The following is a 17,474-nucleotide window of genomic DNA, read 5'->3' on the forward strand; positions in this document are numbered from 1 at the left end:
ATAACTACATGCTATGCTGGACATTTCCCTGAGTGGCAAGAAAAAGCAAAACCGTACAGAGAAAGTTTTTAGTGCCCCCAAATTGTGTCTAGCAATTAGGATGTATAATTGTAGTTTTAATGGTCAATTGCTGAGTAAGTACACAATAGTTGGGAGAGATGATATGGGGTAAGCTTGAAATGTTTCTTTTTTGATCACCAAATATGGCTATCCAGTTCTAATTTCAAGACCTTCCTGGTTAAGATATTTATAATGGGCCTCCTTGTGAGTTCTTTTTATACACAGGCACACAAATGCACATCGATTTTTAAAATAAATAAATTTAAATAAATGGATAATATTGAAAGAGAAAAGAAATTTTATTGGAGATAGTTTTTGAGCTGGTTTGGTTAAAAAAAGAAACAATCATTTTACACATTTCAAATGACACTCGTTTTATAACATCATTACTTGTGTTAAATGGGGGAGGAGGCAGGTGTGGTGAGTCAGACATGGATGTTGCAGGCACCAGAACTGGTGTTGAGTTTCCTTCATCTATAGAGAACATCATAGTGTTTAGGATAGCAAGAATTTATAATAAATAACAACAGTTTCTAGAGGCAACACAAGCTGGGAAGAAGAACACATCTATAAAGACTCAGAGGAAACAAAAAGAGTTCTGTTTATTTGTATCTCCCTAGGAGTAAAAATTGATTTTTAAATGCCCGAAGCACTGCTCACATACACCAGCTCACAGACATTGTATCTACAAAAATAATCCTCTCAGCTGTATAAATATGCAGCACTTTTTAAAAGTCATTATTTAGCATAACTTTCAGAAGCAGTTTTTTCTTCTTGGACCTGAGAGCTCCACAGTTTTTGAATTTATTGGATGATTTAAAGCTCTTCAAGAGGCCCAGATGCATTTGTTCAGATAGCTAAGTGCTTCCCTGGGTTCAGAATGGAGTTGCCATTTGTGGCCTCACTGGCTCAGTCTTTCCAGGAATTGAGGAGAGGGTCTCCTCTCCATTCCTACAGACCAGAGGGCAGAAAAGGGGTGCACTTACATCACCCTCAGGTTACTCTGCCAATTGTAGTCATTTAAATACCTGCTTCTAGAGTTAGAGAAATGAAGGCATCCAGGAGACATTAATTTTCAAGTGAAAGATTATAAAAGTCAAACTATCAGGTGTTTTACAAGTATGCAACTAAAACAGCAAGTGAGAGATTCAAAGTTGTAAAGATTGTCTTCATTTTAATATTGAATGAACATGATTTAAGAAGGTAGCTGCTTTTAAAGCCCGTGGAATGGCTTTAGCCTTGTTTTCAGGCTTTCTCAGTGACCCCAGAGCAGTACTTTCCACTTGCCTCAGGGCCACTGCTGAGAGCTAACAATTCAAGTACCCAACCATGGGTTGTGAATGGCTGAAAGCCTTTCTGGCCTAATGGAATAAGAAGAGTATCTATGCTGGAAATGGATAAAGTGATTAAAACAAAAGCCTTAAATCAGAATGACACTTCTGTAATTAATTGGGGGGGATTATTCAAAAATACTTCAAGTTTTTTTTACACTGGCCTGGAGAGAGAAACAGAACGTAAAAAAATCACAAAATTAAACCTAGACAAGAACAAAACCATAATAAGCAAGTAAGAAACAGAACTACAAAGTTAGATTGGGCAGCAGAAAGTTTCAGAGCCAGATAACGGTCATAAAAGAAAACAAATTTCACAACATTTACCATCATAGGTAGGGGAAGGGGGAATTAAATACATATTCAAGTCTTTCCAAAGGTCTTTTGGTGACAACTGAAAAAAAAAAACCGTCCTTGGCCAGCCTGGCCCATATCAGGAGACAGTATCTTTGAGCTTGGAGACAATTTTCTTGTCCTTCACTCTTCGGTTCTGAAACCAAATGGTCACTTGTCTCTCCGATAGGTTTGTGGCAGCTGAAATCCGCCGCCGCTTGTCCTTGTTAATGAACTTGTTAATGGCATACTCGTTCTCCAGTTCTTTGAGCTGCAGTTTGGTGTAGGGTACCCTTTTCTTCCTTCCCCGACGGTAGACACACATGTCTGGCTGATTTAAAGCCACATCCCCTGGTACAAACAACAGCATGGGAAAAAATTAGAGCCTGGATACTTGAAGCACCTAACTCTCTCTCTCTCTCTCTCTCTCTCTCTCTCTCTCTCTCTCTCTCTCTCTCTCTCATCTCTCTCTCTCTCTGTGTGTGTGTGTGTGTGTGTGTGTGTGTACACTTGGAGAGGTGTAGAGAATATAGAAAATCACACTGTTTACTCTTTATTATTATTTACATAGGAATATTCTTTCTTAACTAAGGACTATTTGAACTTCAAAACAGTGGCTAATTTGATGGATCATCATGGTTTCTCAAACCATCACCTTAACAAGCCTGTGATTTTAGGGCCCAGTTATTGGGAAGCTCATAAGGACACAGTAACTGCAATTACCAGTTGCATATGTTCACACACACACACACACACACACACACACACACACACATTCAGATCTTTTGCTCAAGGTTTGATTTCTATGTTCCTGTGTCTGGAACTTCTTAAGAAAGCTTTAGTGGTCATTGGATTGTCTCATTCCTTGAAAACTGGGGACTTAGTTAGACCTGTGACACCTCTTAGGGAAGAGGTCTGCCTCTTCCATAGAATGGACCCTAGCAGAGGCCATCTGATCACCCTCAACTTGAGGAGAAAAAAACAATCTGTATCACATACAGGAAGTAAAAGACTGTGAGAGACTTTAAATCGGAGATGGTTTACAGAGGAACTATATCAACTTTTGAGTTCAACTTGGTCAGGCCGGGAGTTCAGACACCCACACCCAAATAGGGGTGTTCTCTCTCTCTCTCTCTCTCTCTCTCTCTCTCTCTCTCTCTCTCTCTCTCTCTCTCTCTCTCTCTCTCCCTCCCCCCCCCTTTTCCGCCAGTTCTTCCCTTTTCTCCAAGGCCCCTACCTGGAAAGGATGATTTCCAAAAGTGAGACCCCTGTGGCTGGTCCTTGGCACAGTACACCTGGCTGTTCCATCCGTTGGTCAGCGTCCAGGACTGGTAGCCCTCCATGGAGATGTATGCTTCGTGCCTAGGCTCCCCAGAGCCAAACGTGGACACCATGTCGATATACCCAGGCACATGCTGATAGGGGCTCGTGTAGCCCTGGTAGAATGACACCTCCTTGGCTCGCGCGGGCACCTCGTTGGTGGGCACGCTGCTGCTAGCCAGGCCCGACACGTCCATGTACTTTTCCACGGGGAAGCCTCCGAGAGAAGCGTGCGGCGACGACTTGAGGGCATTCTGCTGCAAGCCCACGCCGTGCGACATACGGCAGCTATAATAGCCGTTGCCGAAGTGGTAGCCATAGCCCAGCGCTGGGGCGCCGGGCGGCGCTGCGGCGGCCGCGGCGGGCGCGGGCGCCGGGCACTCTTTAGCCGGCGCTGCCTCTGGGCGCGCGGCGACCGCAGCCGAAGACGACGACGACGAGGCGGAGCCCGTGCGCTCCGAGGTCCCGGGGTAGGCGAAGCTGGAGGCCGCCGCCGCCGCCGCCGCCGCCGCCGCGGCCGCCGCCGCCGCCCGCCCCGAATGCGCCCCCGCGAACACTGGCGCGGAGAGGAAGCCGCGGCATTGGCCCGGCGCGGCGGCCGCGGCCACCGAGGAAGAAGACGAGGCCGGGGCGGCCCCAGAGGCCCCGCTGTCCGCCCGCAGCCCGTCCATGTCCCAGCTACCGGAGCGGCTCATGGCCCGGCCTGGCCCGGCCCAGGCCCGGGCCCCGGTCCCGCGCAGGACACCATGGCGCGGCGCGCCTCCTCCCTCCTCTCCTTTCTCTCGGGCTCGCTCGCTCCCGCCCTCTTCCTCTCGCCCTCTCTCCCTCGGCGAGCCTCCCGCCTCCCGCCCGCCCGCCCGTCCGCCCGCCCTCCAACAGGTTAGCTCATCGCGGGACGTTTATAAAAACGAAGTTCAGGTTGGGAGGGGGCCTGGGCCGGCCGGGGGGCCGCCTCTCGCCCCGAGGGCGCCGGCCGGGGGCCGCGCCATTGGCTGCGCGGGGCCACGTGGGGGTGGGGGCGCGGGGGAGCCTGGCTGCAGGCCCCGGCCCGACTGGACCCACCCACCCCGGCCCCCACCCCTCCTCGGGTTGGTGCGGCCCACCCCCCATTCGTGCCCCCCCCCCCCCCACCCAGGAGTTTGTGCCGCAGCCACCCCCACGAGTTGATTGCGCGACGGCCCATCCCAGGCCCTGTCTGCAACTGAGGCGGGCGCTGGGGCCTGCGCCTCATCTCGGCACCAGCAGCTTCGGCCACCTCTCCTCCGTCCCCCAGCTGCACGGCCAAAGGAACTTGAAGGACAGGGATAGTCAGCATAGGGCGTAAAAGTAGACCAATGTTTAAAAATCCGATTCCTTCATTCTCCGTTAAGTGAACCTCGATCCCCAGTTCGAGGGAACTAATTTTCCCTGTTTAGAGCGTGAGGAAGCGGCAAAGGCATTTTACACATAGAAGATCCGCCTAATAGAGCATCCTCCTCCCCACATATACGGCCCAGAAAATGCCCACAAAGCGCCCTCCGTGCAGCGGCCGAGACTTGCCAGTAAGTCCAGGGAAGACCCACCTCGGCTGGGCGAGCCTGACAATCGGCTCCGTGAGAAAGTGCCTGGTTCCCAGGTTCGCGCTGGTCCCAGCGCCGTCTCCCCGGCTGTGCGACCGGGCAGTAAAGTCCCCAACCACGGACCAGAGAGGAGAAAGCCACTCTGCCGCCCTCCGCGAAGCTTCTGTGCCTCACCCACAGCCTACCGGCCTCTTGCAGTTTACAGCCACCACCCACCCCCGCCAGTTACTCACACCAATTAATTGAAAACTTCACTTTCCCTAGGATCTTTGTTTCGCTTCCTTTTCCAAGCTGCCAAACTGCAGAAGATTGAGAAGAACAAGTGAAGAGAGTGCTTTTTCCCCCAAGCAAAGTGGGGAATGGTGGTACGTAGAAGCAGCCCGAAGCATCTTAGTCTGGCTTCCAGAGGGTATGGTGAATTCCAGGCAGTGCTGGTGGGACTGGTCCTGCTGCGAGAGTCCTCCAGATGGCAGCCCCAGTCTCTCCATAGCACTTTCTTCACTCCTTCAGCCTCATCCTCCCAGGCCCCCAGCCTCCAATCTTGGTAATTAATAGAACATTCGTGAGCCCTATGGTGAATATAGGCGTATGTCTTAGCACTATTAGTGTTGGTGAGCCAATGGTGTTGGGGAGAACGTGGGAACCTTCAAAGTGGGCCGACTTGGTTCGGTTACATCAACTCTCTAGACGGGACTATCTTCAGGAAAACTGGCTCCTAAGCCAAGATTGGTGAGGCCAGATTGTCTTCCAACGGCACTGCGCCCAGACACAAGAAAGAACTGAGTAGGGTGAAGAAAACAACCCCTGGGCCTGGAATGGAAGGGTTGGCTGCTGGTGTTGGGATTGTTGATATGTAAAACACAGTAACCATAAAAGGCTCAAATAAATGGGAAAGTTATGAGAGATGCTGGAAAAGAAAAGCAAGATAATTTGTTTAACTTTTTAATTTTTGAAGTCCTTTGCCTATCTGTGACTAAATCCTAAACAAGAGGTGTCTAAGCTTTACAGAACTGAGGAAATAGAAATTTGCTGGTGAGAATAATTTTGACAACTGAGAGAAAGCCAATGTCCCAGTGTACACTAGATTGCATTTAAAGGGAAGGTAATAGAGTTTCTGATTTTTCAGGATTGATTATGTCCTCTTTACCAAATGATAACCCAACTAGTCACTGGCTACCCTAAAATGCCTTTACTTTTTCTTTGTTTCTCTTTCTTGTTCTTAGAAAGAGAAAAGTACTCAGAGATAGAATTTTTCCCCTCTGACTGCAACAAATACACCGAGGTATTGCTAACATTGAACTGGAACCAACAAACATTCAGTCTCTTAAAATGAAATGTTTTGGTGGGTTTGTGCCCTTGGACTTCAGTTCCATTTCTTCATTTTATAATTACATGTCAATGGAGAGTTATATATTACAAATTAAAAAAGGAAATATTAGACAAATTCTGTGATTTCAGGCAATTTTTCGATTTGGGCTTTATTTTCTATGCAATAAATAAGTTGTACCAGAATAGGAAGAAATGTTGAATTAATGCTTGAGTTGAGACTGCTCTGTAGGTCCCCATCTACAGAGGCGGGGGTGAGGGACTTGGCTTGTAGGACTGTATGTTTCTCTCTTCATCCAAAACTGTACTCAGAGATTAGGGAGGTTTTGGATGCAGTGGATTTGATAAGGCTTTTGAGGTTCCAGCTCTGCAAAAGGGGATTACTCCTAAAAATGACTGACTGATTCCTTGTGGACTTAACTTCTATATCTAGCATCCAGAAAAGGCTGTGGCAAAGTGCTAAGTTCCATAGTTGACAAGATGGTATGTGATGAAAAGTATTTTAAATTCTGCTGAGTAGGCAGAAATGGATTAGTTAGCATGTATATCTTGTGCGTAATTGATTTGGGGTTAAAAACCCAACAGCAATTATTTTCTTAGTTTATCCAGCAGGAAAGAATGAGCCCTACACTTGCATGGATGTGTCATATTAGGGTTTTGACAACAGAAATAGGTTTTAGTAAATGAAAAACGTTTCTAAGATTAACGTCTCTACAACATATTTTACTGAAATGGTGTGCCACACTTCATAATTTGGGTTACAAACTCCAGATATCCTTCACTGCCAAGGCCCTCTTCCATCTGTTGCTCCTCTTCCTCCTGTCCCTCCACAAGCATCATTTTGGAAATTGACAGGGTTCTAAAGTCATATCTTTCAAACTGTTCCTGTCCTGGGTTGGGGAATGGAGAATACAGACTGTGCTTTAGATTTATTGAAGTTGCTGTGCTTGCCAAGTTAGTGAGTTCAATTAACTACATGGTCTGTGTCTATTAAGATCAAGATGACAAGGTCCTATCAGAGTGCAGTCATGGGGATGCCTTTGAAAGTATTTGCCTTGATGTCACAACAGGAAGTTCAGGACACCCTCCTAGTTAACTGTGAGAGCTAACGATTCAGTGCAAAAAGTCTTAATTCTGAAGTAAAGTCTTAAGTCCAGTGGAGCTGCATGTACAGTGTGCCTAAATCTGCATCCTTCCAACTTTGGAGTTACTTTTTCCTCCCCAGCCAATAACCTGTTCTCCTCAGGCTGGATATATCAAAAGAACAAGCAAGCAAGTAAAAACCCACCAATCACCCCCCCCCCAAATAAACAAGCTGGACTGCAGGAAAGGAACTATAGAAGGTGTAGAAAAGAGACAGCCAGACAATGAAAATGTGCACACATCTGGCCACTTTCCATGTCTTGAGATGTGCTCTGTTTTGTTTAACAACAAAATTAACTTAATAGATGAAAATCATTCTCAACAACAAAGAACTTCTCCAAACACAAAACATTATTTACTGAGACTAGATTTGGCTCCCACAGGGTAGCAGGACCTTGTTTGGGATGGACAAAACTCCCATAGACTTAGAGGGAATTAAACAGCAAGCAATTTCCCTTTCAGAGAAACACTGGTCTGTCGGGAAGGAGGCTTGAAAGAGTGTAGCCAGTGCTGGAGGGCCCAATAACTTGTCGCTGTTTGGAGAAAATAAAAGTCAGGATTGCAGTTTGCTGTTTTCTCTGACAGCTCAAGGTATAGAGTAGTCATAGAAACACACTTTTCCAGCAAAACTTTTTTTAGACTAGATTCAGTGAATGCTCAAATGTTGTAGGCTGTTGGGGATAAAAGAAAAGAAGTCTATCTGCCACCATTTATCAGAGATCGTGTTCTCTATGGGGAAACCCCATGTTGTGATCAACCAGAGAGGCAAAACGATGAAGGCTAGAAAAGCACCTAAGCAAGAAGGAGGAATGTAGAGGCAGAAGGGCGCCAGTGGTCCGGCTCAGCTTCCTGGCACAGCGGCACGCAATTCCTCACACCTGGCGCTAGATGTCTCTGCAAGTTCTCCCGTCGCTTCAGAGGGCTCACAAGCTCCAGGCAGGCAGCGCGCCAGAGTAGTTCCAGGGTCCAGAGAGAAAGTGCCCACCCAATTCCTCACTCACAACCATTCCACTGTGGTTCAACTGTGGTGCCACTTTGCAGAAGGAGAGGGAGAAGAAAGGCAGAAGAACCAGACTAGAACCAGAGGAGGCAGAGAGCTAGAAGCTTACCAGCTGAAGGGTTGGAGCATGAAGTTGCCTGGATAAACTCTGGCCTGGTTCCTCAATTCCTTGCCCTCCCTCATAAACTGAAATCTCCAGCCACCAAGACAGCAGGTAGCCTAAAGGAAACATGTCCTAGATTAGCAACCTAGCTCTGGAAGTTCTGGTTTCTTACCACCCCTGCTGTCCTAGCTCTCCAGGATTATGCTAACTTCATGTGTGTGCCTAGGCTGGTGACCTGGCTGCCAAAGGCCCTTCTTGGTGAAAGATCCAAGCGCCAGCACCTCAGGGCTCCACAACAGCTTGAGCTTATACCTGCACCCCTTCCCTTCGGCAAGTCAGATGGACTTTTATTACTTGCAGTCTCAGGACAAAAGCATTTACCACCTCAGCTCATAGAAGCCTCTGCTGGGCAAGAAACAAACATTTAGTCTGTAGGCCTAACTAAAAAATAAATAAACAAACAAAAAAACAGACTTTGCTCCTGTCATTCTGCCTTTCCATTAAAAAGTGCTTTTCAGTCCATATGAAGTAAATCCTTCCAGACTTCACCTAATGCCAACATCTTACAAAATTGCTTCTAAGTCATGCCAGTGTGGACTGCATTCTCATCTTGTTTTATTCCGTGAGTCCTGTACCTTGGTACTGAGAAGGGCCAGCTGGAAGTCTTGACAGCAGCAGAGCCTGCATCTAAAAGTCGAGGACTTAAAAAAAAGCCAGGTCCCAGCTTTGGCCACTGCATTCTGGAAGAGGTGGGAAGTTACCATATTTCATCCATAAACACCACCATCACTACTACCCTCATCTTCTCTCTGTGTTCATTCTTCTCTTCTACACAAGCTCAGTTTTTGAAGTAGGCCTGAATTTAAATATGACATGCAATACAAAGCTAACAAAATATGCTATGCAAAACTTGGAATTATAGTATGAAAATGTGTTTATTGTCTATTATTGAGATATATTTAAATCACCAGTAAGTCCCTGGATGTCTCTGTCAAAAGTTCCTCATTCCTGAAAAAGGACTCTATAATTTTATAGCGTTACTCTGAGATTTAGAAGAGATAATACATATAAAAATCCTCGCAGTTGCATAGTAAGAGCATTATAAAATTATTCAATATTGCTACTAATAGTGCTTGTGGAATACAATAAACAAAGGGATGTTAAATATTATAATAGAATGTTCACTCTGCTCCATGAAACATTATTGTTGGCTAAACGCAGTTTAGCGAAAAATTATAGGTGTCTTTTACTTCAAGTACTTTCCCTGACACGGTCTCGAATGTACTTTTCATAACAAACGTGCTAGAAATGCAATATTCGTGTTATTTAAAATATGAACAATAGTTTCGGCAACCATTAATTATAGTGTCCACGAGAAGTGGCATTTCCTCTTTTAAGTTGAGTTTGGCATATTCTTTGGAATCGGGAGCATGGGACTGGTCCCTAAAGGAAGGGGTCTCCATCCCCAACCTCAAGCGCTGGGGCGACTGAGAAGCCGCTTACCGCCGCTGAAACCGCGAGGAAAACAGACGGGGGCGCCAAACGACAGCAATAAAGGCGTCCGTGGATATCGGGCCCCGCAGCGTCTCCAGTCATCCTCCACGTAGTTAGGGCCCAGCCGCCCCCCCCCACCCGCCCCCGCCCAGAGATGAGCTTGGACCAAAGTATCTCATTTAGGTCCCAGAGCAAGCAGGGACTAAGCATAGGGACCCTTCCTGGGGAACCGAGGCAGTGAGTGCCAGGACTAGGGAGGCCGGCATCTGAGCAGGAGCAGGTGGCGGGCTTCCACATCAGGCTAGTTTCTATCAGGCTAGTTCCCATCAGGAAAGCCCGAGCAAGGCGAGCACGCAGGGTTCACGGCTGGCCGCTGGGGGGGAGGTGGGTGCCCGGTCAAGTTCTCGACTCGGTGCCCACTTTTCGTTCCCAGCCTCCTCGCCCTCCTCGGAGTTACTGCGTGTTTATTGAGCTTTCCGTGTATTACCTAAAAGACGTGGATTCGATTTTCTTCTAGGCAAAGCTCGTGTGGTTGAAATAAGTTGGCTCCAAGGGGAACAGGAAAGTTTTGGCATTGACTATATATGTGTATATATGTATATAAATATACTTCACACCTCGCCTCCCCTTACATTCCTGACGCGCCCCCAACGGGTCCAAGGTTAAAAGGAAAGCGCCAACAGACAGATGGGCAAATAGACCCAGAGTTTGCCCCTAATACACACCGATGTGTTGGGTGTGTCGGAGGGAGGGGAGAAGGGGGGCCCAGGTTAGGGTCGGAGTCGCTACGGCGGGGATGCAGGACCTGCGCTCAGCGCTCCCATTGCCCAAGGTCTCTTGACAGCTTCGGATGCTCAGGAGCTGAGCTACTGTGTCCTGTCCCTGTCCTCTCTCGTCCTGGAATCTCACTCTTGAGGGGCTACGGGGTGGGCAGCCCAACGCTTGGGAGTCAGGGCTGCAGGGTGGGGCGCAAGCGCGGGAGGAGATGAAGAGCGGCCTGGAGTGAAGATTGATCTTTGTTAAAATGGTTGCCACCGGCGTCATTATGACTATCAAAGTTATCGCCAAGAGGCTCATCCTCCAACCTCAGGCCGCAAGGAGCAGCAGCAAGATTGGTTGGCGGCTCTTCGCTACAGGACTCCGCATCTGGAACACCCCCGGCCACAGGTAAGGGTCTGGGATGGCACGGGGAGGACGGGAAGGAGCTAGAAGAGCGAGGGGGTGGGGGTGTTAAGGAAGGCAGGATGTTAGAGGATGAAGGCTGAGGTCCCCTTCCCCCCTTTAACCTCAAAATCCGGTTACTTAGTTCAAATACTTCCATTTGAGGAGGGAGGGGGAAAGCTGGCAACATAGAAAGTAGGCTCCGAGCGGCCCTTTAACGCTGTAAATCGCGACTGTGTTAAAAGTTAGCTGTCTAATTCCACCATCAAACCGTCCAGTTTAGTTCCCTTTCCCCCGGGGAAAATGCTTAGGCGAAAAGATGTATCTACCAGCAGGATTATAAAAGTAAAAACAAAACAAAACAAAAAAAACCCACACAGAACAAAAATGAAGGGACTTAGAGTTCAGATCTCCCTCTGCAAACCTTGGGATGGGGTATGAGAGACAGGGTCTAATGATTTCCATTTGGAGGCGCGGGGCCCACCGCACCTCCCCAGCCACGTAGCAAGAAAGCGTTTTCCAAGCTCTACAAAATCTCTTTCTCTCTCTCACCCACGATGAGGTGAAGAAGAGAGAGAGAGAGGAAGAAGAGAGAAAGAAAAAGAGAGAGAGATGGAGAGTGTGAGAGAGAACTCACGGTCCTATTTGTTAAATAAAATACATATTTGGTTCTGAAAACAGAAAGATAAGTAATCCAGACAGGATGGGGCGCAAGGTCTTCTTCTTACGCAACTATCCATGCATCCTCCCCCTAGTTCTCCCCCCCTAACGCCCCCACCTTGTAAATTTTTTTTATAAAAAGAAAACCTTCCCAAGGATCTACTCTGGAAAATCAAAGCATTATCTATTATTTAACACGTATCTATGTCCGTGGAAAAAATGAGGAAGGCGCTGCATGATTAGGACCTAAGGGGCAACCCAGCAAACTGAGAGCGTAATGATGCCCCTAAATGAAGGGGGAAATGTGCCGCGGCGCGCTCTATTAATCAGACTGTCAATTTCACCCCCGAGGCCAAACCCCCGGGCGAGCAGAACTGACTCTGAGCGGGCAAAGGACCAGAGCCTTCTTCCTCACTTCTTGTCTCTTCCCGTCTCCTACCTGGATCTATTTGTCTGCTCTGAAGCCGCCTTCATTACCCACTGACAGGAGCGTGTATTTATTTGCTTATAAACCTGTTACAATAAATGATTATTCGAACGGCGTCATTCGTACCTTAATGACGAGCGGGCGCTACTTTTTGATGAATGACATCTCGGGCTCGGAAGGATGTATGGGTCATTTTGACCAGTCATTCCCTCGCTCTAGCATCCCACAATTTTTCCGCCTCCCTCCAAAAGAGATAATAATATTTAGAGGCGCTTGCTGGGGCTGAATGAGAATTAGCCCTAGGCGCAGCCCATCATTAGGACGGGACAACCGGGCTACTGTGACATTTTTTAGAAAGCTGAGATGATGGAAAGAATAAGAAAAGAGATGATTCTGATGGAGAGAGGGCTCCATAGCCCTACAGCCGGCAAGAGGTTCTCCAGTTTGTCCGACTCGGCTGGCAGTGCTGTGCTGGAGGCCCTGGAAAATTCGCAGCACCCGGCTCGCCTCAGCCCGCGCCTGCCGTCCGCCCCCCTGCACGGCGCCCTGGGAGACCTCCCCGCCAAGGGCAAATTCGAAATCGACACTTTGTTCAACCTGCAGCACCCGGGCAGCGAAAGCACCGTCTCCTCCGAAATCGCCTCTGCCACGGAGAGCCGCAAGAAGCCGGGCCACTACTCCGAGGCGGCCGCCGAGGCCGACATGAGCAGCGACGTGGAGGTGGGCTGCTCCGCGCTGCGCTCCCCCGGCAGCCTCGGCGCCGCGCCGCTCAAGGAAAACAATGGCAAAGGTAATCGCGCAGCCCGCGGGCTCTCGCTGTTCCTTCGTGGCCCCCGCCAGTCCTTCCCGGGTTGTTTGGGTTTTTGTTTTTTTTTGTCCCCGTGTGACCCACAGCCAGCAAGCTGCACCGATCTGGCTTAGGCTGGCCCGGTAGGCACTCTAGGGACCATGCCCCCCTGCCCTGCTCCCTGAGCTTCCAAAAGTGGCACAGGCCTGCGGAGCTTGGGGCGCCAGGCCCACTGGCCCTGGCTCCTAAGTTGGAGACATTGTGGTGGCCGATGTAGGAGATGGAGCGAGCCGACAGCCCGTTAGCCAGCGGCCAAGTTGCTCTCAGGCAAAGGTGCTCGGGACGGACGGTGGAACTCCGCGCCCCCGGACCGGCCTCTGCGCCCCCCGGGCCGGGTGGCGGGGGCCATTCTTTTTTTGGGGGGTGGGGGGGGGGAAGTAGGAGGTATCCTCACACCGAGACTCTGCTCCACCGCCTAAACCTTCCAAAGAAAGAGTTGAAAAGTAGGCCCCCTCCCCCTAACAGTCCCGGTTTCAGCTGCTACTGTCTCAAGACTCCTAGAAATATTTTAAATCAACCCCAAAAGACTGTCAAAGAAGAGTTAGAGGCGATAGAAAAATCGGCCCTGCGGCTTCCAGATCGTGGCAAACCGTAGCCAAGGTTACATTTTCCCTTGGCCAGTTTTCCTCGCCAGTGGAAAATTTCTAATTAATATATATATATTAAAAAATCATCCTAACTCTGTTCCTATTATTTGGTTATGAGGGTCTCCACAAACTTTATTGATTCTATTAACGGCAGCAATTTGTAAGCATGACAGACCCCATCAATTCCAGGAGTGACTTTCCTTCCTGACGCGACTTCCCCCGCCGTCAGCGAGCAGCGCCAGCGAGGGGCTCCTGGCCCCTACCGGGACTCACGCGCTGTTTGTTTGCCAGGCTATGCGGAGAGCGGCTCGGCCGCGGGCACCGCGACGTCGGCGTCGGGCTCGGGCCTCGGAAGCCTTCACGGAGGCAGTGGCGGCGGCGGCGGCGGCGGCGGGGGTGCGGCGTTGGGCAGCTCCGGCTCTGGCGCCGATCAGGTGCGGCGCTACCGCACCGCGTTCACCCGAGAGCAGATCGCGCGCCTGGAAAAGGAGTTCTACCGGGAGAACTACGTGTCGCGGCCCCGCCGGTGCGAGCTGGCCGCTGCCCTCAACCTGCCCGAAACCACCATCAAGGTATCGATCCCAGCGCGCGCCTTACTCGGGCCTCCCCTGGGACGCCGGGGGATGATTTGGTTTCTTTTCTCCCTTCTCTTTTCTGGGTGGTGGGGATTTAACTCAGGGCCTGGGAATCTGAAGGGGTTCGTCACCAAAGGAGGTGGCTTGTTCATTCCTCCGATCCCGAATGTGAACGGTTGGCAGGCCTGGCTGCCAACCAGTGTCTTTTGAATGGCGGCTCCCACGCTGCAGACCAGCCCTGGCCTCTGCTCCATTTTACCCAATGTGTGCCCATGTGCCACCCATGCCCAGAGTCCCTCTGTTCCCTAGGCGGCAAAGCCAGCTGGTCTTTGTTCTTCTGACACGAACCCGAGGTGAAACTTCATTTGCTCTTGATCTTGGGGATCTATTTCCTACATAAATCGTTACTAGATGGAGAAAAGGATTCTGCATTTTAAAAATCGATTGGATTGGAAGCGCAGTTTCCTAAACATTCTTCTCTTGGGCATTGAGGGAAAAGACAAGCTCTTGTGGAAGGGAAATGCAACGAAATTGTCTATACATATGTCATTAATTTTTCATTATACACCCAGGAGAGATAGACAGGAGCCAAGGCAACTGGGTGCACCCTTCATGGAACATTCGACCCTCTAGAAAAAGAGAGGCTCTTCATAGGAGGATAGAGGGGTTCCTTTTAGTTTAATTAGGCTCTATCTCTTTCTGTCTTTTAAGATTTAGGGTTGGGATGAATATCTTTATTAGGTCCTATGTTAGATGAGGTATAGAGAAGTCTTTTTCCAGTTTATAGGGACATTACTTCGCTGCTCATTTAAGGCAAATGATTTCAACAAAATTATCCCTTCAATACCCTAATCGGACCCGTGCCCCTGGGGGCTGGTCGTTGAAGCTTGGAGGGCTCAAGACCTCGTTCGGTGGCCTCTTAGAAAAGCTAGAGACAGCTTCTCTCCAAAGGCTGGATACAATCCCCAAGCAAATCCTGGGATTGAGAGACGGGTGCTCAGCAAGGCTGGGCACCAGTGGGTGGCGGGGGTGGGGTGGGGGGAAGATGAAAGGTTGGTTGGGCTAGGACGAAGGAAATGCAGCAGCACAGCAAAAACCTAGGGAGTCGCAGTCCCGGAGAAACGTTTTCGCGGGGGACTGTGTGACCAAAGCAGCCCACACCTTGTCCCAGCTGGGAGCGCACAAGAGATTCGGGACTAAGCTCAGTGCTAGAGGAGCTGGCCAGGCCTTTCAGAGGTCGGGGAGGGTCGGGGAGACTCCGGGTGGAGACTGGGAAACACGGGTCGCTTCCTAACCCCGGGCGGCGGTGCGACTGTTCCCGCAGGTTTGGTTCCAGAACCGGCGCATGAAGGACAAGCGACAGCGCCTGGCCATGTCGTGGCCGCACCCAGCCGACCCCAGTTTCTACACCTACATGATGACGCACGCGGCCGCCACCGGAAGCCTGCCCTACCCTTTCCACTCGCACGTGCCGCTGCACTACTACCCGCACGTGGGTGTCACGGCGGCCGCCGCCGCCGCCGCCGCCTCGGGCGCAGCGGCCGCAGCTTCGTCGCCTTTTGCCACTTCCATCCGTCCGCTGGACACGTTCCGCGCCCTCTCCCACCCGTACTCGCGGCCCGAGCTGCTATGCAGCTTCCGCCACCCGGGTCTCTACCAGGCGCCCGCTGCCGCTGCGGGGCTCAACAGTGCGGCCTCAGCCGCCGCCGCTGCGGCCGCCGCCGCCGCCGCTGCCTCCTCGGCAGCCGCCGGGGCGCCTCCCAGCGGCAGCTCCGCGCCCTGCTCGTGCCTCAGTTGCCACAGCAGTCAGTCCGCCGCCGCCGCCGCCGCCGCCGCCGCTGCAGCCCTGGGCTCCCGAGGTGGCGGCGGTGGCGGCGGCGGCGGCGGCGGCGGCGGCGCAGGGGCCACCGGGGGCTCAGACTTCGGCTGTGGGGCGGCGGCGCCGCGCTCCGAGAGTGGCTTCCTGCCCTACTCGGCCGCAGTGCTTAGCAAGACCGCCGTGAGCCCGCCAGACCAGAGGGATGAGGCGCCGCTCACCAGATAACTACGTCGCCGCCGCCAGGGGGCCGCGCCTGCTGACCTGCGTGCGCCCGCGAGTCCCCTGTGCGCCCCCTGTGCGCCCCCCGTGCGCCCCTCGTGCGCTCCCAGTTCCTCGGTGCGCGGCCCGCTGCTGCCGCTGTCGCTAGGGGGCGCCCCGGGGCGCAGGAGGTCGAAAGGAATTGGGGGGGAAGGAGCCGGCACATTAGCCTGCGGGTGTCCCCCCCACCCAATGATTTCTATTTTTGTATTTGCCACCCAGCTGTCCCCCATCTTCCCCTTCCTCTACATACACTTCCCATCGTCCAAGCCCCCTTTCCTCGCTCGTGTCCTGAGCTTGTGGTCTCCGGGAAGACAATCCCCTGCCCCCCAAAACCAGTGCTCCCGGGCCTTAAGCTCTGGCTTGAAAGTCCTGAGTCCCAGGTCACTCGGCCTCGTCGGGTAGCTAGGAGCCATGGAGAACAGCGAGGCGGCGAGGGGGTGGTAGTGCTTTGGAGAAGGGGGCGTCGCCCCTCCGAGGTTTACGCTGCTGCTCTTTTTCTTTTAGCTGTCCTTTCTTTTCTTTAAACGAGGGTGGAAGGAGGTGGCACATTTTCTCTCCGCCCGAGCGTGTTAGTGAGGGCCCCTGTAGGAGCCGAGCTGGAGCAGGGAAGTGTGAGGAAGCCTTGGATGCAGGTGGAGAGCGCGGCTGTTTTGCAGGTGTGCGGGGGACACCGCTCCCGGCGCGCGGAGCCCGGCGGGAGGGCTGTCGGCGCCTCTCCCGGCCCGGAAGGACAAAGCCGAGGTGGCAAGAAAGGGGTGGCAGGTCGTTCCTCCTCTTTCCCCTTCCACCTCGGTTCTCTGGTCTTTGGTTTCAGTGAGTTTGACATGGAAGTCGGCTGCATTTTTATTTCATGCAAAATGTGATGGCTAATGAGGTTGCCAAAGCCAGGCCAGGCCAGGCAAGAGAAACGTGCAGACGGTGAGGGCCAAGTTGACGAATCTCTGAAGTCTGTAGAGAAGCATTTTCAGCCCAGTTTTCTAACTTCCGGGTTCCACTCTATCTGGGAAATACTTGAATCTCTAGATATATGACATTATGCTAAACATCTTAGGCACTTAGGTTCAAACTCTATTTCCCCTCAACCTCTTCCCTCCTCGCTTTCTTTTTCCTGGGGTAAAAATGGCTCTTGGCAGATTTCTCACGTATGTCTATTATGCCTTCTCTGCAAAGCCACCGCTGGGTTGCTGAGACCCGCTGCCAACCCTGGCTACAGGAGGGGTTTCCTTGAACTTGAAGAAAGGTACATCAAAACCCACCAGTGTTAACTGCCACGTCAATTTTGATGCTAATAATGTGCAGATTATGACGAAAATTGCCAATCATGCTCTCTGATGGACCTCCTTTGAATGTGGAATTGGAGAAAAGTTCCCCGCACGGAGACCTGCTGTCAAGTACTAACAACCCGCTAAGGGAAGTCATTAGGAGAGACGGATAAGAGACTCGGTACATAAAACATTGTTCTTGGTGC

General features: G+C 51.0%; 2 protein-coding genes across 2 annotated transcripts; one reads left to right on the plus strand and one right to left on the minus strand.

The window, feature by feature from the left end:
* Positions 1 to 1,824: 1,824 nt before the first annotated feature.
* Hoxd13 (homeobox D13) lies at positions 1,825 to 3,739 on the minus strand. Its single transcript, XM_048344230.1, has 2 exons — positions 2,962 to 3,739; positions 1,825 to 2,075 (listed from the first exon to the last, which is right to left on the minus strand). The coding sequence occupies exons 1-2, from the start codon at positions 3,737 to 3,739 to the stop codon at positions 1,825 to 1,827; spliced, it is 1,029 nt and encodes a 342-aa protein (XP_048200187.1).
* Positions 3,740 to 12,280: 8,541 nt separating this feature from the next.
* On the plus strand, positions 12,281 to 15,970 carry Evx2 (even-skipped homeobox 2). The gene is made up of 3 exons (XM_048344231.1): positions 12,281 to 12,707; positions 13,643 to 13,923; positions 15,251 to 15,970. Exons 1-3 carry the CDS (start codon positions 12,281 to 12,283, stop codon positions 15,968 to 15,970), a joined length of 1,428 nt encoding a protein of 475 aa, XP_048200188.1.
* Positions 15,971 to 17,474: the final 1,504 nt, after the last annotated feature.

The sequence above is a fragment of the Perognathus longimembris genome, chromosome 4 (assembly GCF_023159225.1).
Source record: "Perognathus longimembris pacificus isolate PPM17 chromosome 4, ASM2315922v1, whole genome shotgun sequence".
Classification (NCBI taxonomy): domain Eukaryota; kingdom Metazoa; phylum Chordata; class Mammalia; order Rodentia; family Heteromyidae; genus Perognathus; species Perognathus longimembris.